The sequence below is a fragment of the Talpa occidentalis genome, unplaced genomic scaffold (assembly GCF_014898055.3).
Source record: "Talpa occidentalis isolate TD23 unplaced genomic scaffold, MPIMG_talOcc4v2.1 talOcc4.3, whole genome shotgun sequence".
Lineage (NCBI taxonomy): Eukaryota > Metazoa > Chordata > Mammalia > Eulipotyphla > Talpidae > Talpa > Talpa occidentalis.
Genome location: NW_023603184.1, coordinates 47,430,808 through 47,456,199, shown reverse-complemented (window position 1 = coordinate 47,456,199; position 25,392 = coordinate 47,430,808). Strand labels below are relative to the sequence as shown.

The window sequence follows — 25,392 nt, the reverse complement described above, 5'->3', positions numbered from 1 at the left end:
TGAAGAGAATATTTGTACTTTATATGTTGGCTAACATTCAACTAACACACACACACACACACACAAAATGGGTAGAAAAGCTAAATAAACACTTTCCAAATAAGACATACGGATAGCAGCAAATATATGAAAAATATGCTCATCATCATTTATCATCTGGGAAATGCAAATCAGAACTAAAATGAGATAACTTATAACATCTGTGAGAATGATACACATCTAAAAGGCCAGAAGTGAGAAGTCACGGCGAGGATGTAGAGAAAAAAGAACTCCTGTATACTGTTGGTGGGGGTGTGGACTGCTCCAGTTCTTATGGAAAACAGTATGGAGGTTTTTCAAAATATTAAAAATCAATCTACCATATAATCTGGCAGTTCCACCTCTGGTGTCTATCTGAAGAATGCAAAACCAAGGCATATATGCATTCCTGTGTTCATTCTAGCACTGTTCACAGCAGATAAGTTATGGAAACAACCTAATGCCAAAAACCAAAAAAAAGTGAATTAAGAAGATGTGGTTTGGATTCCCAGTGGAATACTCAGCTCTAAAAAAAGGTGCAGTTTTGCCATTTACAACAACATAAATGCAATTGGATGGGATTCTGCTAAAGAAATAAATCCGGAATAAGGAGAGAGACAAATACCCAGTGGTTTCACTCGCATGTGAGGTATAAAGGAATAAAACAAATGTAAACCAAAATAAGTCCTAGACTAGAAATCAGACATAGAATTGGGGGGAGGATGGGGGTGGGTGCCAAGATAAGTTAGGGCCAAATAGATTGTGATGGAGGATTATGTGTGCTTCGCTGGTAGGTGTGTGGTGACCTGCATCTCCAGAGCCGTGAACCTGTGCCTCTAAATCGTACACGGAGTTGTAAACTAATGTCACCTCAATAAAAATAACACAATTTTTAAAAAATGAAATAGTCAATCTCTTATCGACATGCACATGCATCTGAAAGTCTTCCCCCTTATAAAGGTTAGAATGAGCAATTGCCTAGAAGCATTCTGGACCTTAGTTTCCAAATCCCCATTAACTAAATAGAGAGTAGCGGAGAGTCGCTAAAATTTTGACCAAGTCCCAATACAGAAGGGTTGCTCTTGACCATGTGCCTGCTCACTTTTGTGGTCGGTCACAGGACTGATTTCAGTCTCACACCCTTTCCCTTGTCTGTGACTGCTAAAGGCCATGTGTGTGTTCTCACCCAGTTGTGTGACTACTCAGGGGAAATTTCAAAAGTAACCTGATCTCACCTTATTGCATTGGCAAACACTGCATTTCATCCTGTATCACCGTTACTTTGGGCATCTTTAAGCTGCTTGATTTCCTACAGGTTATTTTTATAAATATTGCTCCTTTTCTCCTTCCAGTAACCCCGTAGGGTAGATAGTCTTAATATGCCGATTATAAAGATGAGTAAACTAAAGGTTAGAAGGGATAAATAATCTACCCACACTCACAGAGCTAGTAAATAGTGGAGCTGGGCCCTGTATAATGACATATTATTGTACAAACAAAATACAGTGATTTACTTTTAAGGCATTTTTGTATGTGAACTGATTCTAGATGGTATTAGTGCAGCTATTTCTATCTATTCAATTAGTGGTACTAGGGATAAAGTAATATAAATAGTAGATATATAATTTGTAGTAATATAAATAGCAAGTATAGTTTCATCAAATGAGAACACTGAGCTTTTGTTAAATTTTCTTCCCACTATTAATTCAGGATGTTAAGTAATTATTCAGAAAATTTGGCTCATACTGATTTCTACTTTGGGAGCTATTCATGAATAAATTCTGATTCACTACAGAGCTTCCTTTACCCTGGTTCTTTAAGGTAAAAGGCCCAGGGTCTCACCCTACAACTTGTACGTTTAACTTTACATAAGTATTTAATTAATTTAGAGTTAAAACATCAATATGGGCCTCCCCGGTAGCGCAGCGGTTGAGCGCTGGGTTGCGAAGCTGCCCGCAGCCTCTGCAGCACTGGTTCGATCCCCAGCTGCTCCCCGGCCACCGGAGGAGGGTCCCACATGGCGCACAGACCTCTCCTGCCGCCCGCTGCTCCCCTCAGCAGTGTACTTCATCAGTCTGCCTGTTCTGCTCCCCACTCTGGCTCTGGTGAATTCTCTCACCCTCCCACGCTTCTGACTGTACCCAGTGCTTGTATAAATAAATAAAAATAAATCTTAAAAAAAATAAATCAATACTACAAGATAAAGATACAGAAGCATCCCAATCATATGGGTAGAAAATCTCTTCTAATGACCATTTAAAAAGTTTCAACAATAACTTCCAGTACATTCCTAATATTCACAAAGGTGCCTAATTATTTTGCTTTTTCATTAAAAATAAGGCTCTGAATTTAGACTCCTGATTTTTATTCTTAGTTTTCAAACTATGTTATCTGGACCCGGTAGCCTCTCTTTCTGAAACTTTGTAATTGCAATAATAATATCTAGAGTGTAGATTTCAAGTTCCTTGAAGGTCAGGAATGCGACTATGTCATGTTGGAATGTGACCAATAATTATTGAATTAAGTAGTGTGAGAGTAAAGAAGGTGATATATTAAGGAAAATGTTACATAAATTGGGGGGGCACATTCCACATGTTTTCTCCTGTAGTTTGTGAATGGAGAACTGAACAGTTTAGAGTTACCTTTAAAAAAAGATTATTTTCCATAAGGGAGTCAGGAAAAAATATATAACAAATTAACAAACAAAATTAACAGGCAACTATAAATAAGAAACATTCTGCAGGGAAGGGGGAGGGAGAGAGATGAAAACAGGGGAGGGAAGAGCACAAGGGACTATGGTGATGGTGCAGGGGTGAACTGGTGGTGAGAATTATACAGGGATTACACCTGGAGGAGAAAGTGTACAATGTACAAAAAGGAAGAATGATGTAAAATACATACAAACTTTTTTAAAATATAGAAAAAAATCTCAAAGATTTGCTAACAGGAAGGGAGGAAGGAAGGAAGTTTGATCCTCTTGAACTAAGGGTATTCCCTTTATTTCAGTCAGTAAGTTTTGGGCTCCCCCTATGTACAGGATACTGTTCTGACCACAAAGGGGAGACCTAGATGAGGAAGACTCCGCCACTACTATCCTGAGCTTACCTTCGAGTGGACAGTATACAGCTTTTGTGCAAGGCAAAAAGTTTACTGAGACATGTACACTGGTGAATCTAAGGAGAAAGGGAGCCTGTTCTGAGTGAGTGCAATTAAGGGACGGTTCCAAGAAGAGGTAACATTTTAGCTAAATCTCGGGGGGGACTAAGTAATATTTCAATAACTGTACAATAAGTACATTTTTACACTTAAAATATAGTATAAGCAAAAGTAAAGGAATAGAGGCTGTCTGATGACCAGCAAGCATTGCATTTGACTGGAACACAGAAAACACATGGGGAGTCATGGGGTACAGTGAGGGAAGGTTGGAAATGGCCCTTGAGGCCCCATAGTAGAGGATATTGAGTGTCCCTATAAAATTTTAGAGGTGGCTATTCTTTAGGTCCTTCATAGGTTTCTGAACAATCTGTCATTAACAGAAGTTTACAAGGAGTCTTCCATGTCCAGCACTCAGATAGGGCTTAGGGAAACAACAGCACGTGAGCCTTTGACTTGTTTTTAGCAAACATCGAATGTCTAGGAAAGATTTGACTTTCCTGCTAGTTGGCCCTCTTGATAATATGTTCCTCTCAGATAATCAAGAGACCGAGTACTGCAATCCTAGATGTTCTATTGGCCATTTCATCTGAGATCTGCCAATTAATCCCTGTAAATTTAGTCAAAGTCGTGCTGTGAACATGCTTCACTGAAATGTAAGAAAACATAACCTGGGCCTTCCCCGGTGGCGCAGCGGTTGAGCGCTGGGCTGCAAAGCTGCCCGCAGCCTCTGCAGCACCGGTTCCATCCCCAGCTGCTGGCAAGGGTCCCACATGGCACGCAGACCTCTCCTGCCACTCCCACTGCTCCCCTCAGCAGTGTACTTGGTCAGTCTACCTGTTCTGCTCCCCACTCTGGCTCTGGTGAATTCTCTCACCCTCCCGCGCTTCTGACTGTACCCAGTGCTTGTATAAATAAATTTTAAAAATAAATCTTTAAAAAAAAATGAAAGAAAACATAACCTAAAGAGGCATAGTACAAAGACTATCTGTCAAATCAAAATTATATTTCTCAAGAAAATTATCCATGTGTAGCTCACTGTATCTTGATAACTAGGCAGCTATCTACCTGCCTCCCTCCCTGGCACTCATCACATACTGAACATTGAGTGCTAGACATGGAAGAAACCTTCTAACTTTTGTTAATGAAATGAAAGAGTGTTCGTATATCTCCAGAGGACAGCATTTGTCTGTTGGAGTGTGGGCAAGTCACTTATTTTCTCTGATCTTGTTTCCTCATCTAAGAAATGGATAATAATGTACAAAAGTGCTCTACAAATATTAGGATTTATTATGAGCATGAAACAATGAAAAGCATATTGTGACTAAGGCTTATGATTTATCATATTCTCTACGTTTGAAGTCCATTTAGGAAAATAGGTGAAAAATATTTCTTTTCCACAGCAGCAAGGGCATTTAGTATACAGCATTAACCATTGGGGCCTCTCTGAGAAACATCTTTTATTTGTTAGTAGCAGTAATTTGTGATGCAAACAGTTTCCCTCTTTTATAGAGTCCTGAGAAATTTGAGTTACACAACTATAAAGTGAGAACTTTCCTGGTGGATGTCTCAAATGTATCACAAGCACTTGTCAATATAAGTTAGCACTTATTTCACTTGTAAAGAATCTTACATATATGTCCTTTGCCTTTCATATTTTGACAAGTTCATGAATTTTGTATATATTTCACTACCACTTGTTGAAAACGTTAAGTGTGTCCTTGATGTGAATGGTTGTTTTTCCAGTAAGGTCCAAGAAGCCACTGTTTTTCTCTAGGCTTATACTCCTTTGTGTCAAAGAATTAACATTATGATGAATTTGGAGGGGCATTTGCTGTGAGTGACAGAGCTGGTCACACCGCCTCTCTGGAGATGGCACCCTGTGGCTACTCTCCAGGCCTGAAGGCCCTTGTGGACTGCTAGAAGCCCAAGTCCAAATTACAGTCAAGAAAAGAAACATGGGGGCTCCCCGGTGGTGCAATGAGTTGAGTGCAATGCTATGAGGTTGTCTGCAGCCTCTGCAGTACCTGTTCAATTCCCGGCCAGCTAGGGAGAATCCCACATGGTGAGGCAGACCTCTTCTATCTCGCCCGCTGCTCCCCTCAGCAGTGTCTTCTGTCCCTCTGCCTGTTCTGCTCCCCACTCTTTCTCTGGTGAATTCTCTCACCCTCCCGCACCTCTGCCCTGTACCCCAGATCTTGTATAAACAAAAATAAATCCTAAAAAAAAAAAATGTGAAAAATGTATACACAATGGAATATTACTCAGCAATCAAAAAAGATAAACTCATGCAATCTGCAGCAACATGGATGGAGCTGGAAGGAATCATGCTCAGTGAAATAAGCCAGAAAGAAAAAGAAAAATACCAGATGGTCTCACTCATAGCAGGAATCTAGAAAACCTAAGTAAGGGACCAGGAAAAAGAATAACTATAATAAAGAAAAAAATCAAAATCAACAAGCAACTATAAAAGAGAGATACACTACAGGGATGGGAGGAAGAGGAGAGACTGGGGTCAAAATAAGGGGGGGTGCAATTGTATGGGGAATATAACCAAGATGAAAATGCATACATTGTGCAAAAATGAAAAATGATGTAAGAATTATATAAAATAAAATATAAAAAAAAAGAAAAGAAACATGAATCAGTGATTGCTACTTAGCAGAATAGTTGCTTTGTTAAATAAAGTTAAGGTGCTCTCCTTTCCCCAGCAGATCCTCAAGAGCTGACTGAACTTCTGTGGTTACCCCCTTCTCGGTAATAGGCAAAGTTCACATTTGGTAAATAAAGAATTTGGTTTTGATCAGTATTTTGAAAATGTGATAGTAATATGACATGTATTGAAGATTATGGAATAGACTATAAGGCCTTTTCTCATTAAATTGTCTAATAACCTGTGAGGTAAGAGCTACATAAAGGCCTCTTTTAAAGAACATAGTCCTTTCAGTCTCCCCTGCTTGACTAAATCCTTTTATGACAGCATTCCCTAAGTATATATTAACATAAAATTAAATACTAAGACCTTGTGCTCATAACTCTTACATCTATAAAATTGAAATAAATTGGCACATCAAATGTTGTATTTGGTATTTCTATTTCTGTCCCGACCCGCGGGATTCGTAGGCACGAAAAGAGAAGGGCTGAGGATTGAAATGAGGGGCTTGAGACAACTTGACGCTAGCGTTTACTTCTTTATTTTTCCTTTTCCTTTCTTTTACTTTTCCCTGCTGTCTTTCTACCTTCCCTGACCTTCTCTCTGCTCCTCTCGGGTAACCTCTTGCGATAACCTTTTGACCTTCTCGTGGTTCTCTTCTTATATCCTGGGAGCTCCTCCCATCGTACCTCCCAGTCTCATTTGATTAATAGGAAACACCTGTGGTTTCTCAGCAGGCAAAACGGTAAAGCAAAACTTAATTAATGGCACGTGTGTTGCGCAACAGGGCGCAAGCTCCAGGCGGCTCTGGACATATTTCATAACAACAAATTCAAAATCACTATGTTAATATGGTGAATGATGCTTAATAATACTAAATTTTCACCCACAGTATAAACATGATAGGCTGCTGTGTGGAAATTTCCTCTAAGCTCCATCTGCGGGGATTTAGGGGGAGACTCAGTTCTCTCACCTCCATTTCTTTGCAGTACAAGGTGTGAGGCCACTTTTATGGAGCCACTGTGGAGGCGACAGGCTGTGTCTCACTCCTCACCATTTACTCAGCACAGACCCCTTAGGAGCTGTTGAATAAATAATTACAGGCCTCAGTTATGACACTCTAGACATCTTTGTGGCTGAATCCAGACTTGACAGTTCTCCCTGCTGGCTTCCCTGGGCAATGCTTACAGCGAGGAGTGCTGGGCGCCGAGGGCGGGTCTGCCTGGAGCAGCAGCCCTGTCGGCCACCATCAAAGTTAATTTGCTATTTTTAGTCTGCTGAGGCCTATGAAACCCAAGGGCTTTTTGTTGTTGTTGTTTTCATTTTATAGTGAGTAAGCTCTCCCTTGTGATGAAAGTGTGCAAAATGCTGCTGGGTGGATTTGGTGACTTTTCTTGCAGCTAGAAAATTCTCCTTGGTCAGAATTTAGAACCCAAATATTTGAAGTTACTAATTAAATGATAAAAGAATGATTTCTGAACTCTACAGGTGAGTTCTGTAAGAAACTTGTACTCCTCATTTATTGCTTATTTCTTGAATGGAAGTAGACCTTCAACAGGACGAAATGCAGCTGAGGGGCTTCCACCAGCACCAGTCAGGGCTGCCGCTTGCCTGTCATTCCTGCCACTTCTGACCCCGCCCTCCCCCTAATCCTATATTTCTCCTTGCAGCTCCTCACCAGTTCATGGTCACACAGAATTGTAGAGGGGAGTGAGGGAGGCCTTTGCATCCCTTGTTGAACTCTGAACTCAGCTTTACCACTTCTCCACCCGACAATGACTTACTCATTCTTTACAACCCAGCCAGCACTGTGCCTGCGCTGGGCCCTCTTCAGCTTCCCCAGGGCCCTTGGCTCCTCCCCAGTGCCCTCAGGACTTGTTAAAAGTCCTTCCACCACTGCCAAGTATGACATGGTATGCGCTGGTTTGCTTGAGCTCATTTGGTGTGGCCAGGATTGATTAGAGACATGTTTTGGTACGGGGCACATATGAGGAGAGATCCCCTTCACACATATCGTCCAGCCACAACCAGGCTGGATTCCTCTTCTCAGAGAAAGTGCCTTTTTCTGATTTACACCAGACGCTGTTGTCATTGGACCCCTTAGTACAATGTCTGGCAAGAATAATAAATGCTTGTAAAATAAAAAATAGTTATCTGCTGAGCAGTTGCCATGGCTAACTAAGCCCTTACATGCCTGCTTTCATTTAGCGCTGCAATAGCCTAAAGTGGAGGTGTTAGCATCCCGTTCCTTTGGAATCATCAAGAAATCAATATTATTGTCAATTGTAGTATCTTTTACTAACATCTGCATATTTAAGCCCCTGGGATAGATTGAGAATTTATTAAACACTAACTCTTTCCTAGGCACTGTACTAGGGGAGCAAGTGTATTTCTCACAAGTAGAACACGGTTGTTAAGTGAATGGTTTGTCCACACAAGGTGCAAAATTTACTCCCCTGGAACCAGGACAGTAGTGGAAGGAATGGAGAAAAGAGGGAGAAATGCACAAGTAAGGGATCAAGAATGAGTGTAAAGTTTCTTGGTACATGCTAGGGTGGGACAGGAAGCATTCCCTTTGACTTTACATGACAACAGTTTACAGTGACAGACTCACCCAGTCAACACGGGTTTCTAACACAGAAATAGCTGTGACACGAACATGAATAAGAAAGTACACATATGGGGGCCTTCCTGGTGGTGCAGCAGGTTGAGCGCTGCACTATGAAGTTGTCCACAGCCTCTGTAGTGCAGGTTCGATTCCTGGCCGGCCAGGGAGATTCCCACATGGCCAGGCAGACCTCTCCTGTCTCGCCTGCTGCTCCCCTCAACAGTGTTTTTGGTCATCTACCTGTTCTGTTCCCCGCTCTATCTCTGGTAAATTCTCTCGCCCTCCCACGCCTCTGGCCTGTACCCCAGTTCTTGTATAAATAAAATATAAATCTTTAAAAAAAAAAAAAAAAGAAAGTACACATATGTGTGTGCGTGTGTGAGAGAGAGAAGTGTTGAAGCTTTTGAATGTATTTTAGTCCTTTGAGATAGGTATGTATGTTTTCATAGTTTTATCTCTGCACTTTGAAATGTGGGAATTGAAATCCTTGCCAAGTGAAAACCTGCATGTTTATCAGCTACTATTTGAGTTTAGCGATAACTGTTCAATTTTCTCTTCCCAAAAGATGAACTATTGAGAAATCCTGGGGTCACTTACATCCTTTCACATTAAACTGTGTTAGATACACTCCCTTGAGGGGCTCTGCTTATTTTAGAAAAGGCATCGCGTCTGGTGCTGGCAGGCCGTCCATGGCACTGTGGAGATGGAAGGCGCAGTGTGGGCTGGACAGACGTGCCCAAGACAGAAAACAAGAGACCTGTGTCCTTGTCCTACTTCTCCGCTCTCCTGCCACGAGAGCAAACTCTTCTTGGACAGTAAGAGCCCTGATCCCTGCAATCTGTTCAGTTAAACGGGGATGAGAGGCCCAGCCCCTCGGCTGCAATGGGTTTGCCTCCATTGGTAAGTTACCCCTCACTCCATTCAAGCATGAAGTGGAATTATTCAACTGGACACAACTTTACAGAGAATGCAGTTTTGTATTATCCTTCCTGGTTTGTCCTCAGTCACTCTTGAGACACACTGCAAGCGACCTCTTGTGCACTGGGTCCACAGTGACGTATGCACTGGTCCCGTCAGATATGGGGGGCAAGGCGCAAAGTGTTCATTCCTGAAGCTGTCATCTCTCCAGGAAGGTAAAGCTAAGGACTTCTCCTCACTGAAAAAGCGAGGGAAGGAGGGAAAAGGCAGAAGGAGGAAGAACAACCAACTTTAGTGTTGAGGACCTTTGACATCACCTCATTTACCTCCCTAGCTGACAGCAGCAGCAGCAGACACCGGGGCCGGAAATGTGACTTTCCTAAACTTGTATCAAGAGGAGGGGCCAGGGCAGGAGTCTCTTCTCCTGATTCTGTAGCATGTTGAGCCTGAATATTTGCTGATTGCCCTTTACGAGACCATCGAGCCCCATACGCAAAGCAAGTTACTTCTGTTGCGCCTCCTCAGTTACAGTGTTGGCAGTGGTGGTGGTGGTGATATTAGGAGGTGAACATTACTACTATGTCATGATTTACATTTGTAGGGCAGGAAGGCACGGAGCAGGATCTCTATGATCCTGCCAGACAGGTAAAGGAGAGTACTGGAGACCTCGGTGGCTTTTTCAGGTGTTTATTGATATTTTACCAGGCATATGGCAGGCATGGGTGCAGGGTGGCGGGGGTGCGCAGGAGGCTGGCAGGCCTCCCAGCCCCCGGTGAGTCTTCACTCTGTCTGGGCAATCCGGGTTCTCATTCTTCCCTTCTGCTATTCATGCTGTTGCTCTTCTATTCGCTCTCCTTCTTCTCCTGCTTCTGCTCCTCTTTCTCTAGTCTCTGCTGGCGTCCCTGTGACGCCGCCCTTAGAAGCCAGTCTCAGCCCAGGTGTGCCCCCCGAGGCATGCTCACACCCCACTCCAGGGACCCACCATCAGGCCTGCACGCAGGACCATGGGGATCCATCATCAACGCTAATGGTGGGAGGGTGAAAAGCCTGATACTTTTTCACTTGCCCTACAACATTAGAAAAATGACGCTGAAAAAAATGTAGTAACTAGGCCAATGTCATTTTGCCAGTGAGTTGAATCAAACTTATTAGCAAGGAAGACTCTCAAAATAACAAAGTGTCTAGCAGAGAAGCGGTGTCCCTAAGCTTGTCTGGCCCCAAGACAGGGCTGTTATCTCTTCCCTGTGCACGCGCACACACACACACACACACACACACACACACTTCACAAATAAGGCAGGTTACAGCTTCCCCGCCATCAACTTCTAGCTGCCAACCGATTCTCTCGGCCAATGGTGCTTGGACAACTACTATGTACTCAGCCCTGAATGCAAGCAGAAAATAAAAATAATAGTGATGCTTAGACTTTGGAGTATGAAAGAGCTGAGTTTGAATATATTTCTGCCATTTTCCAGCTGTTGACAGATGTTATCTTGCTAAGCCTCAGTATTCTTATTTGTAAATATGTAAAAATATAGACAGGGGTGTGTGTGTGTGTGTGTGTGTGTGTGTGTGTCTTCTGGGAAGGATCCAATAAGATAATTACTATGAAATGTTTGATAAGATGTATACTGAGAAAGAGTTCAACAAAAATTCTTTACTATTATTACTGCCAATGAATTTACACTCTAATTGGAAGAAAGACACACTTTGAGTTATCAGAGAACATTTAAGACTGCCTGATTCCCTTCACTGATGGAATAATTCCCCTCTCTTTCTCCCTGTTCTGCATGGTTTATGATGATCTATCCTTCAATATCTAGTTCCCATTTCACCTCTTGCTCTCCTCCATAGCAGAACTTTTCCTGCCTTGCTTCACCTCTTTAGTACCTTAGACTCGTGGTCACTCTGTACTAATAACTCAGGAATCTCTCTGTCCCTGAATGGTGAGGTCCTTTAGAGTTTATTGTAGCTGCAGCTCCTAGCACAGAATCTGGCATATGCATGTGCATGAATAAATGGAGGCAGCTGCTTGGTATACACAGTTCTGGAGTAGTTAGGGAAGCCTTCTGTCAGGAGTTGGTGCGTGAAAGATGAATAAATTCAGAAGTACTTGGAAACGTAGTAATGGAAATGGAGGGAAAGATAAAGGATTCTGTGCTCTATAATGGTGTGATCAATTTATGGATTTAATGAGGGTCTTTTCCTCACTCAGGTAAGGGAAAATCAGCTTACAACTTCCTTGCTAACCTTATGGGGTTGCAGTACCTGAAGACTCTGTATGTAGGACCCGCCAATGAACACTGGCCTAGGAGATTGCCATAAAAAGGAGAAGAGGGACCTCCTGTTGGTGCAAGGGGCTAAGTCTCAGCACCATGAAGCTGTCTGCAGCCTCGGCAGCACGAGTTCGATCCCCTGCCAGGGAGCTGCTCACATGGCGCAACAGACCTCTCCTGTCTCTCCTGCTGCTCCCCTCAGCAGTGTATTTTGGTCAGTCTGCCTGTTCTGTTCCCTGCTCCGTCTCTGATGGGCCCTCTCGCCCCCCATGCCTCTGGTCTGTGCCCCAGTTCTTGTATACATAGATAGGTAAATATTAAAAAAAAAAAAAAGGAGAAGAGCCTTTAAGAAGACACAGAAGACGGGCCTCCCCGGTGGCGCAGTGGTTGAGTGCTGGGTTGCGAAGCTGCCTGCAGCCTCTGCAGCACCGGTTCGATCCCGGGCTGCTCGGGCCACTGGAGGAGGGTCCCGCATGGCGCGCAGACCTCTCCTGCCGCCCGCTGCTCCCCTCAGCAGTGTACTTCGGTCCTTCTGCCTGCTCTGCTCCCTGCTCTGGCTCTGGTGAATTCTCTCACCCTCCCGCGCTTCTGATGTACCCAGTGCTTGCATAAATAAATCTTACAAAAAAAAAAAAACCTAAAAAAAAAAAAAAAAAGAAGACACAGAAGACGTGGCATTCCTGGGAATGAAGAAATGCATTGGAGGAGCGCCATGCTTCCTGCAAATGAGCATATTAATTCAGTCTAGTTGAAAGCACTCAGTATTATTACAGCCCATAGGGAACACACCATAGATATTTCATTGCATGAACAATTTGAAAAGAATAAAGTAACAGAAGTTATGCTTTAGAAATAAAGTATACAATTACAGAGGAAGGAAATTTTTTGGAGTTCTCAGCAGTGTTTATTGTGGCTCTATACTGAAAGCAGTGTGGGACTCAAGCCCTTGACTCTGGAGCCAGCTACTTGGGTATGAAACCAAGCTCATGACTCTGAACTAGTGGCTCAATCTCCCTATACCTTAGTCTCCTTAGGTATAAAATATGAAGACAAGTTGTTGCCACTAAATGTGAGTAGATGAAGTATGGAAAGCACTGAGGATGGTTAATCCGTGCATATCACTTATAAAAACACCTGCCACATAGATAAGCATGTTAGTCAAAAAAAAGTTGTTGTGATCACGAAATACTTTTTATCAATGTTGCTCCTCTCATGGTTCTGGAGCACTGCAGCAAGTGCAAAAGAAAAATTTAAGACAAATGGGCCTCCCTGGTGGTGCAAGGGGTTAAGATACAACCTATGAGACTTGCCACAGCCGCTGCAGCACAAGTTCAATCCCCGGCCAGGGAGCTACCCACATGGCGCAGCAGACCTCTCCTGTTTTGCCCACTGCTCCCCTCAGCAGTGTATTTCAGTAGATCCGCCTGTTCTGTTCCCCACTCTGTCTCGGGTGAATCCTCTCATGCCCCTCACCTCTGGCCTGTACCCCAGCTCTTGCATGCATAAATAAATAAATCTTTTTAAAAAAATCTTAAGACAAGAGTTAAGCTGACGCTAAAACATGAAACTCACATCAATAAAGTAATTAGAGAACTCTTAAGTCCTAAACTGGATAACTAGGTGATGAGGAAGGAGAGGAGACGGATAGTCAGAGAAGCAGCCTAGCCTGGAGGGTGCTCAATTAAGGTTTCTTAAGATAATTAAGGTGGGATTTCATTCAGGGTAGGATATTTTTAACTATTATGTCAAACTTAGAAATTTGGAGGAAAAAAAATTACAGGAATAAAAGAACCCTCTCAGTTTCAATGCATTCAGGGAATGCTAAAATAGAAAGGTGGGGTAGGGACTTTTTTTAACTTGACCTTGAATAAAGTTTCAGAATTTTACAACACAAAAGCTATGAAGGAAACTTCAGAGACTAGCTATTCCGAGCACCTTGTTTTACACATAGACAAACACCCAGAGAATTGAGGTGACTTGCCCATATCACATCACACTAGGAATTGACAGGAACCTTTGATTGTAGCAAATAGCAATCAAAAGGAAGAAAAGAATGGAAGACAGGAGGGGAGAAGGAAGGAAGGTAAATTTCTGCACATTTTCTCCTGCCTTGCTAACTTGAAATTTTGTGTGGTCACAGGTCAGATCTACAGTTGTTGAAGAAATTGAAATTGCTTTCTTCAAGTTCATTGTAGCTGATAGAACCTTTATGCTGCTGTCAGCAAGGGAGTCACTCATCCATACATTTATTCACGTTATTTATTAGAAAATTTAAAATTTCATTATTCCCTTTATGCATTGAAAAATTTCATTCATTGAATAGCTACTGTGTCTATGTGCCAAACCATCTGTTAACTCCTTAGCAATTTAGTCTTCATTTATGTAGATATTGATATTTGTGACTTATGCTGAGATTGTAAAACTCAGTAATGATTCTGATTATATGTCTTTTTGTTTCTGTGTGTGTATTTGTGCACCCCTTTGTGTGGTAGGCTCCTTAAAAGATCGACAAGCTATGTGACTCCATTAATTGCTTCATAATTCTATAATTATCCAGCATTGCATTATTAAGTCTTAAAATGCTGTGGTTTATGCAACAGCCCATAGAATCTGAAAACAAAACTAAACTAAACAAAAAGCCAAACCTTCCTTCCCTACTTTACTCATTTCAAGATATTCTCATCCATGTCATGTGTTCGAGTTTTTTTTAAATCCCCACATGTTAGCTAGAGAAATGGGGATCATTTTAGTTGAGAGGATGAGAGATTGATTACACAGCTATTTTTTTTAAATTTCCATGTTAATGATTTTTTTGTTTCCTTGAAAGTGTCCAAAGGTAATTCATACAACACCTAAATGGTAATAAATAAGGACTGGAATCAGTCTTGCCTTTCCTTTCTTTAGATAGTACTGGTAGAATATGCCTGATCTACTCAGGAATCATAATTTGAGCAGATTTTTCAGTATGTCTCTAGATGCCCTGAATTTTAAGTATATTATTTTCATGTAGTTTTATTATCTCATAGCTTCAGATTTTAATGTAAAGATCATGGAAATTTATGCTCTTCTGACAATAAACACTTTCAGAAAAGTTGGTCTTCAAGCAGAGAATTGGATGGTGAAAAGCCAAAATGCACTTTCCCAGTTGTAGGATAGATCAGTATTTTCTTATAAAAAAAATATTGCTCTTGACTGACAGATTTATAATGTAGGGTTGCCATTGAAACCATACATTTTAATGGGGATAGTAGGAGAGTATACAGAGTGTTAAAAGAAAAAAAGGAATTAGGACACATCATTGAACTAGTTATATTATACAGTAAGAATAAATGGGTGCTGGTGGAAATCTCAGTTATGATAGGTCATTTTGAAAGCAATTTACAATGTGTCAAAAAATTAATTTCTAATTCATAATATTTAACTCAATAATTCAACTTCTAGAAATCGATCCCAAGAAAATTTGAAAAAAAAAATTTACCATATTTATTGCAATATAGAACCCTTAAAAATAGAAAACTACAAAAGTATCCAACAATGTGGGAATGTCCAAGCCAACAGTTGAAAATCCACTTAATGAAATAGTGTTCTTGTATCCACAAGATATATTGTCCTGTAGTCTTCTTTTCTTGTGATGCCTTTTCTAGCCTTGGTATCTTGGTAATTGTGGCTTCAATGATAGAGTTAGGGGGGTTTTCCTTTTCTATCTTTTGGAAAAGTTAGTGAGGAGTTGATTGGTTTTTTGTTTTGTTTTTAATGTTTAGTGTAAACATTAAAAGTCCTCTGGGTCTGGTCCTTTCATTGTGGATATTTTTTTAATTACAAATTCAATCTCTTTATTATAATCTAAATGATCTAATGTACAGCTATACAATTATTTCTAGTTTCCCTCTATAATTCTTTTTATCTTTCTGTGGTCAGTAATAACATCTCTCTTTCATTACTAATATTAGTAATGAATCTTCTCTCTCTTTTTCTCATCATTTTGTTGGTTAATAGTTATCAATTTTGTTAATCTTTTCAAAGAGCTAACTTTTGCAACAAAATATTTGCAACAAAAAAGCAAATATTTCCTTATGGTTCTTATTTTCTCCCAGTGTTCACTGTTCTTCTTTCTATTCTCTTTGTCTTCTTCCTCCTCCTTCTGATCCTTTTGCTCAAAGTGTCTCCCCATATGCCCAGTTGAAATCATCACTCAACACTTCGATTCATGGATTCGTTTAATGAATATTTATTGAGTACCTGCCATGAAGATACAGAAGTGAAAATTATGTGGTACCTGTATGAGATCATACTGTGGCAGGAGATAAATATGTAGAAAGGAGAGCTATTAGACACTTGGGTAGAATAACTAAGCATAATCTTAAAGACGTGCCAGGGTTCACATGACGGACAAAGAGGAAAGAGTTTCTGTAACCACCTCTGGAGTCAAGGTATAGAAGATATATCTATACATATTTAGGAGAGTAGCCTAAACTGGAAATGTAATTTTGAGAACTGTCATAGTTCTAAACATGATAAAGATGGATAAGACATAATTCCTAAGTCTTCAACCACTGATTTTTTTTTTTTTTACAACCATAGCTTAGTTTGCCTGTTGTAGAACTTCTCATAATTGGAATCACACACAAGTACTGAGGTGTCTACCTCATATCATTCAATACAATGCTTTTAGGAATCATCCATATTGTTGCTTGTATCAGTACCACAATCTTACCATGGAAATCAGAATTGTTTCCAATTTTGAGTAATTATGAACATTCATATTAAGACCTTTTAGTGGACATATTTTTCTCTTGATTAAATAACTATGGGTGAGTTTGAGTCTAGATTTGCTACATGATTAACTTTATAAGAAACTGCCAAACTGTTTTTCAAAGTGGCTCTACCATTTTGTATTCCCAATAAAATTTTATATGAGAATTTCAGTTTCTATACCTCAAATTGTCAGTCTTAGAAAGATTTCAACTGCTTTCATGAGTATGAAGTGACATCTTGTTTTGGCTTGAATTCACACTTCCCATGTTACTTGTGATGTCATAAGTTTGTTTATGTTAGGTAACCAAACAAATCTCTTAACCATTTTTAATGGATGGTTTTTCTTTTTATTGTTCAGTAGAAGGAGTTTTCTAAATAGACTGAATAATAATAATTAGATACATGTATAATAAATAGTTTCCACTTACTGTTTGCCTTTTCGTTTTCTTAATAACTTCTCTTGAACAACAAAAGTTTTTAATGAAATCCAATTTATCAATTTAGTTTTATCCTCTTTGCCTTTATAGTCTATCCAAAAAGCTGTTGCCTGGCTCAGATAACAAATATAGGTCATGTTTTCTTTTAGAAATGTGAACGTTTGAGCTTTTACCTGCAGATGGGCAACCTATATTTATATAGTTTTGGTTTATAAGCTATGAGTCAAAATTCACTATTATGATAGATGACTGGATCAAGAAGATGTGGTATATATACACAATGGAATACTATTCGGCAATCAAAAATATAAACTCATGCTATTCGCAGGAACGTGGATGGAGTTAGAAGGAATTATGCTCAGCGAAATAAGCCAGAAGGAAAAAGAAAAATATCAGTTGGTTTCACTTATAGCAGGAATATAGGGGAACCCAATAAGACATCAGTATAAAAAATAGTAACAGTACAAAACACAACAAAGCAAAAATGCACAATTATAAACCAGAGACATCCTGCAGGGGAGGAGGAGGGAGAGGGGTCCAAGGGAGGGAGGGAGGAGCACAGGGGACTGAGGTGATGGTGCACGGGTGCATTGGGGAAGGAAACTCTATGGGGACTGCATCTGAGGGGGTGGGGGAAGCAAATATTGTCTAAAAAATGTAAAAAATGATAAATGTTAAAATAAAAACATAGAAAAAAATTCACTATTATGACAACTTTCAAGCATAAAAATGTAGAAAAAATAAAATTATGAACCTCTTATAACTGTTACTCTGCTTCAACAATTACCAATTCAGAGTCAATCTTGTTTTCTATATTTTCAAATTAGATATATATAATAGATAGATAGAGATAGAAAATAGGTAGGCAGGTAAGTGGATAGATGGATGGATAGATAGATAGATAGATAGATAGATAGATAGATAGATAGATAGATAGAGAGAGAGAGAGAGAGAGAGAAAACGATAGAGATCCCCCACCCTGAACTATTTTGAGAGGTTGTAGAAATTATTACATGTGTGCGCACATCTGTGTGTATTCTGACCCAGAGCTCCGTTCAGTATAACACATGTTTTTTGCCCTGTTTTCTTAATCTTCCATAATTTAGAATGTTTTCTTAGCTTTTTATGGTTCTGTGACATTAGCATATTTTAAGAGAACTGTCTCTTAAATTTAATTTTCTTGGTTATTTTCATGGTTAGCTTCAGCAAATGCATTTTTAGCAGGAATACTATACAAGTTATACTGTATGCTTCTCCATGTTTTCCATTAGAAGGCACATAGTGTCAGGTAATCCCATTATTTGGTATCTTGGTTAAGGTGGTATCTGCCAGATTATACACTATAAAGTTACCTGTTACCAGCTTTTTAATAACGAAATAAACTGTGAAGAGAAAATATTCTGTTTCCTAGCATTTTAACCAATAGTTTTAGCAGCCAATGGTTGCTAAATTATGGTTGTTGGGAAATGGTAAATTTTTAATGCTTTCTACAGTTTTTAGCTGATATCTTACTATATTCTCTTCTTTCTCGTTACTATATTCTCTTCTTTCTCATTTTTAATTATTCATTTTAGGTATTTTTGGTAATTTTTATTTAAATTCAGGAATTTCTTTCTAAATTCAATGTCTTATACTCCATTATTCGTTCTAACATTAAATTCTGTAAGTTTGACTGGTATGATTCCTGTTAAACTAGTTAAGTTCTTTTGAAATGCCACTATTAATTTTAGGGATTTTTTAATTTTATATTGTTTTGTGTTTTGTTTGTTACTGCTTACTTTATAGTCCAACAAAATAACTCAGACACACCTTATATTTTCCTTGCTTTTGTAATCAGTCATTTCCCAAAAAAAAAAGAAAGAAAGAAAACCACTAGTTCCTAATTCTAGAAAATAATCATTAGAATAAAAATCTCAGACAGATGTGCTTTTTGCTGCTGGGGTATGGACAGAGACAAGAAACAAAATTTTAGAAAATTATATGTCTACATTATTTTTTTAAGATTTATTTATTTATACAAGAACTGGGGTACAGGCCAGAGGCATGGGAGAGTGAGAGAATTCACCAGAGACAGAGTAGGGAGCAGAACAGACAGATTGACTGAAATACACTGCTGAGGGTAGTAGTGGGTGAGTCAGGAGAGGTCTGCTGCACCATGTGGGTATCTCCCTGGCCGGCCAAGAATCCAACCCGTGCTGCAGAATCTGTGGACAGCCTCACAGTGCTGTACTCAACCCGCTGCACCACCAGGGAATCTAAGTCTACATTAGATGCCTCAAATTACTACTCATCATCACAACATATTTCATCTCCTTCCACTTTCTGCATTGGTACCTCACCCTTTTTTCACAATGACAACTGTTTTCCAGCAACTTTCTATGTTTTTATTCATTTGTTCATTGCTTATACATCTAATGATTTAAAAATTCAACCATCGATAAGCTTGTTGAGATCAAGATCTGTACGAGATCTCTATAATTTTATCTTTCATTTTTTTTAAGATTTTATTTTATTTATACAAGAGCTGGGGTACAGGCCAGAGGCAGAGGAGGGTGAAAGGATTCACCAGAGACAGAGCCAGGCACAGAACAGGCAAATGGATCAAAAGCACTGCTGAGGGGAGCAGCGGGCGAGACAGGAGAGGTCTGCCTCACCATGTGAGAATCTCCCTGGCCGGCCGGGAATCGAACCCTTGCTGCAGAGGCTGTGGACAGCTTCACAGCACTCACTCAACCTGCTGAGCCACTGGGGAGGCCCTATAATTTTATCTTTTAAAAATATATACTGAGGGTAAATGGAGCACTATTGCCTTCTCATTTCAAAAAAAAAAAAAAAAGGAAAATCCACGAATCAAATCTTTTCAACTTTAAGTATTTCAATGTGATATAACCCTGATGCTATTATTATACACAAATATTAACAATTACTAAATTACCAAACATCCAGTCTTTTTTTCAGGTTTCAAATTGACTTATAAACACCCTAAATGCTTTTTGTTGCTTTGGTTTCTTTTATGATTTGTTTGAGCAGAAGCTAAGTCTTTTGAAATTAGTTGATCCACCTTACCACTTCTGAGCTATGTATTTTCCTCTATTTTTTGTTTTCTTTCAATTTTCTTAAGAACCCAGATCATTTGTCTTATAGGGTTTGTTTCATACCAGATTTTCCTTACTGTCTAATATATCATGTTTCTCTGTCCTCTTTATATCTATTGAATGTTACTTGAGTCTAGCAATTTGATTAGATTCAGATTCATTGTGGAGAAGAATATTTCCTTCTTTTCTAATCTCCTTTCAATTTTTTTTTTTCACTTGGGAGTAGTAGTTTGCAGGGCTACCTAGTAGTAATATTTTCTTCTTCCATCTTCCATCATTGGATTGTCTTCGTGTGTGTGTATGTATGTGTGATGTTAGCAACTCAGTGTTGATGGTACAGTGTTAATGCTCAATGCCTAGATTTATGAATTCATTAAGATTCCAAAACAACTCCTTTTGATTTGGAAAATGTTATAGACACAATGTTATAGACACATTAATTTATGGTTACAGGTATATATAAAGGTCAACTCTAATTTTTCTTCTTTAATACCATCTTTGCTACATCTTTATTTGTTCTTTAACCTCTCTTGTTTTAAAATTCTCTGTTTTTTTCTGTATGAGAGCAAGCTAATATAGTACAATATGGTGGCCTAAACTTATAGTAACAACTTTCCAAAAGGAAACAATTATTTTAGAAGATGAAAGAATGAATTAAGAGTAATAAAGCATTTATAAAAGCTAAGGAGGTAACAAAAAAATTGTTTTTTTGTTACTCTGTTCAGTAAATAATAAATTTAAATCTAAATTCTGCCCAGAATATTCATATCATAAAGGTGACATTTAAAATGATGAAACTTGAAAAATTATAATAGGAACATGAGAAGAAAAACTGAAACATGCTCCTAGTTTTAGATTTTTCTGGATGAGAAGGATTAAAAAAAGGTCAAGATTCACTCATGTATCTTTAAGAACATGGGACTTCAGTGGAAGGAGGAGCAATTCAAGTTTGTTGCTTTGTTTCATTTCTTTCTTCATAACTCCTGTATTTTGTCTTAAGCCAAATGCCATTTGTTTACCAATGCCACTATATTCTGGGGTCAGGCTGAGCATTCTGAGTGACAATTATGATGTGCTAACTCTTGGCATGGTACTCTAATGTCTGTCACAACATGAAAAGTGTTCATGTAACAGAGACACAACAGAATCAAGGTAGATATATGTATGCAATTGATTGCCAAGGTTGGGGAAGGTGTTTTCCTCTCATTCAACTAAAGTTAAAAATTATTTATATCAAATAAATTTTCAAACATGCTGCTATTGTTTGCTCCCATCCCTTGATATGCAGGTTGGGAAGGGATTCATTTTTTTTTTAAAACATCCCTATTGATATATAATTCACATAGTATATAATTCACCCACTCAAAATGTACAAACCAGTGTTTTTTTAGTATTCATAGAGTTATGCAGCCATCACCACAATCTGACTTTAGAACATTTCACCTCCCCTAACACTGTACTCATTAACTGCCATTTCCCATTCTCTTTATGCCTACTCCCTGCCCTAACCAGCCACTAATCTACCTTGGCTCTACAGATTTGCCATTATGGACAATTGGCTTTTAATTACCATTCATAGCCAGTGTCACTAAATGTATTGTATTTTATTTTTAACATTATAGCAATAACAATACAATGCAGTCCACAGAAACACCAGTTGATATCAAAACTATTCTAGCATGATAACCTATGAAACTAATGTTGAAGCCAACAGTATCAGGTGATTTAAATAATTGTCAAACAGTGAAGCTGTGGGATTGATGATAGGTTATTGTCGTGCTTAAGAGAGTCAAATTTTGCTACTAATTCTGAATATAAACATGAAACTGCCTTGGGTTGCAGAAAATCTTTTTTTTTATCATAAGAACCAGGAATACTTGCAAATTCACATCCTGACTTCACTGCTCACCAAAAGTGTGACTCTGAGCAACATGAGACTTGTAAACTTCAGTTTCTTCATGTGTAAGATGTACTAACCTCAAGAAGTTAGTGAGGAAACAGCACCTGTAATCTTTTTAAAACCAAGTCTTGCAGATAATAAGTGCTCAATAAACATTAGCTGATGTCTTGCACTTTTGCTCATAAGAACTCAATAATTCAGGTCAAATTCCAAAATGAAATTCTTAGATATGCCAACTTGCCGCTTACTATAAGATCTCTGTTCAAAAAAAGTTTCCTGCCATGAAAACAATGGATCAGAATTTAAGATACTATAATGTAGAGAAAAAATATGTTAGCACTGATCAAGCATGATTCATAAAACCATCAGTCAGCCTTCAATTGGCTTGGAGTCATATATTCTATAAATAGTGAAAGTGCAAATTTAATATCCTCACTTAATCGTCATGTAACAGATACTCATTCTGAAAAAGAAACATTCAACAGCAACCAAAAGTTTATATAATGGCAATATATGTCTAATTAAAAAAATAAGGAATAGTTTCAAAGTATCATAAACCACATATAACTTCTTAGACCTGGAATGTTTAACTAAGTCCCTGATAAGGTGACTCAAAAATCTGTGAGTGTGACCTGAGCTGTAGTTTGATGTTATGTTCATAAATATAAGTCATTATCTTTAATTTCAATGCAAAATGATTTTGGTTAATAAGATTATAGGGTTAGATAATTTTCTGCTTGAGAAACTATTATGTATTTTTCTGTTCTTTTAAAAATTGTGGTACTAAATATTATGATACCCCAACGAGATGACACAACATTTTCATACTTGGGGAATGTTAACACATTACAGTTCTTGCTTTGAACAGACATAAGAATTCATATCACAGACAACACATTTTCATTTTCTTTTGAACCCTTGAGACAATTTAAGTTGTATGGTTTGCATGCAGCCCCATTTTAGACCTCAAGACCTCCACATTCATTGTCTGTGTCTACACTTTAACCCCAGGCTTTCCTCCTCTGGCATTGTTTTGTATTTGCATGAAAGTTTGTAAATTTCTTTTGCATGTCAAGTCATCTGTAATGTTAAAGTTACATGTCTAACGTATCTCGCAATATCATGTCATTAAGTTTTACATCTTTTTTTCTTTTATGTTCAGTTACTGAAGTTTAAATATGCTTGAAATGTAAAAGTGGCATGAAACTGGAGTGATGCAAGAATATTTAATGTTCCTTTAAGAACTTACCATTTCTTAACTGGGAAAATTTAGCGGGAGTTCCCAGCCTTGTCTTTGAATACCATTCCTCAATGATAAATCATGAATTATATTCAACATAAAATTACATTGAATTTAAGCGCTATCAGCAGAGTAATAAATTCTGGAGTGATACTTCATTCTTTCTCTGAGAATATATTTCCAGCACCTGAATATGAAGTATAAAATTTGCCCCCTGATTTCAAAAATCTTTAAATATTTGATTTATTATTTTTCCTAAAGTCTTCTTTAAGAAGCATTAAGTTCCACCTGAATTTGGTGAAAGTTCCTAGGAAGTAAAAAAGTAATGAGTTACTGAATGACAGCCCCAGAATTTTTATACTTTAATGTTTCCTAAGTGACTAGCACAATTTAATAGAGGAGTATATGAATATACAAAGAAAATAAGTTATATACACCATTTGGTCAAGCTTCAAATGCGTAAGGGCACATAACTAATTCCCATCAATTGGCCAAAATACATACACCAAAGAAGCACTTTTCCTTCAAGAATCATTTTGCTGGCTCTACATTTATTCCAACCAGCTTCCATTACTAAATTAAACCCCTTCTCAAATTAACTTTAGACTCTTTGGCATATTCATCTTAATACTTATGCGGTAATAGATATGATTCCTTGAAGGGTGACTCTTAGACCCAAATCAATCAAAAAAGATGGTAATCAAGCCGATGAAATAATTTTTACATGATGTTTGTATATGAAATTAGTAACATCTGCTGGCCTGTCATTTATGAAATGACTAAAAATACATTTCCCAAAGAAGAACCCCACAAAGCATTTACATAATAATAGCAATGGTGAGAACAAATGGGATTTTCTTAAGGAGCTTCCTAAGGAAGCATATGATGCTCATCTGAATGAATTGGTTCACATACCTATTATATTGTATACCTCTGTCATTTTCAATTCAGTCTCATTTGAGCTATGCGGTAGTTTACATTTTTAAGAACAGTCCTTCTTATATTTTTTAACATGTCAGAATATAAATGAGTGTCTCTTATTTCTCCCTTGTTTGAGCGAATTCAAGTTAATACCTCTTTAGCAGCATTTTAACAATTGTGGTTGATGGTTTCTCAGCTGTTACCATCTGACTATGATATCGGCAAAGGATTCAACCTCTCTGTGCCTCTGGCCTCCTATCAACAAAATGCAGTCTTGGGACTCAATTATCTTTAAAATCCTTTTTGAGTAAAAATGTTACACTATAATTATCCTACATCTTCATGTAATACTATAATTATGATATATCCTAAATCTACATACTTCCCTGTGAGGTTTTAATAAAATCCAGCTGAATTAATTCAAGTTATTTAAAAAGATATCCAGGCATTGAGAAGATAATTCTCTAATAAAGTCTACCTGATGATAATGATGATATAAAGATGACATTTATAGAGCACTGCCATACTTGAGTCTCACAACCTAGAAGTTGCAATTGTTATCCTCACGATACAGATGAAGAAGGTGCTGAGGTTCAGAGAGATTCAGTTACCTCTGTAAGCCTGTGGACTAGCAAGTAATAGACCATGACAGAGACTCTGGGTCTCCCGCTTCCTATTTAAGATGCTTCTCCTCACCATCACTTACCTGCACCAGTTTTTTTTAATTAGGTAACAATTTTCCCAAGGTGTCATCTTTCAGAATTCACATGCCTTAAAACTAAAATCTGCCTTTAGGGCCTTCTGGCACCTCTGTAGAATATTCACTTGCGTCACTACAGCTCTCTCTGCTTTTACAAGCTAGTTGTTTTGTCAGCATGAGTGTGACAACAATTAGACGTCCCCTGTTTTTGCCCCATGCCTTTTCTCCTTCACAGTCATTCAATGACAAGCGTAAAAAGAGCTTCATCTTTTCACGAAAATTCCCATTCTACAAGAACAAGGAGCAGAGTGAGCAGGAAACCAGTGATCCTGAACGTAAGTAGATTCTCGAAGAGAATGCCACATGCAGCACAAGAGAAAAAAGGTCACACCAACACGCATGACGTAGGCTTCCCACGCCACACGCCTAGGCAAACCAACACAGCAGGCAGGTCAGGGCTTACTACTGTGACCAGTGCTTGGCTGCAGTCTGGATCCTTCCCTTGATGTGGCTCTTCTTTGCAGAGTGCATTGGAGAGGGACTTCAGGAAGCTGGGATGGCACATTCCCCCAGCATTCACCTGTGACCAAGACTAAGTCTCGTTTTCCTTTGCTATCATGCAACTCTTTGGAGCTTGAGACAAAAATATTGGATTCCACTGCCACGTATATCTCTTGAAGAACTAATTGGAAGCAATCGTTACCTAGATTGATCGCTG

General features: G+C 38.7%; 1 protein-coding gene across 8 annotated transcripts in view; it reads left to right on the top strand.

Annotated features, from left to right (window-relative positions):
• Nucleotides 1-25,392, top strand: part of LOC119255682 (disks large homolog 2) — an 811,058-nt gene that overhangs the window by 752,287 nt on the left and 33,379 nt on the right. For all 8 annotated transcript variants that reach the window (XM_054699571.1, XM_054699570.1, XM_054699569.1 and 5 more), the window contains one exon: nt 24,910-25,009. In XM_054699571.1, the coding sequence (XP_054555546.1) occupies nt 24,910-25,009 (100 nt within the window). The remainder of the gene's footprint in view (nt 1-24,909; nt 25,010-25,392) is intronic.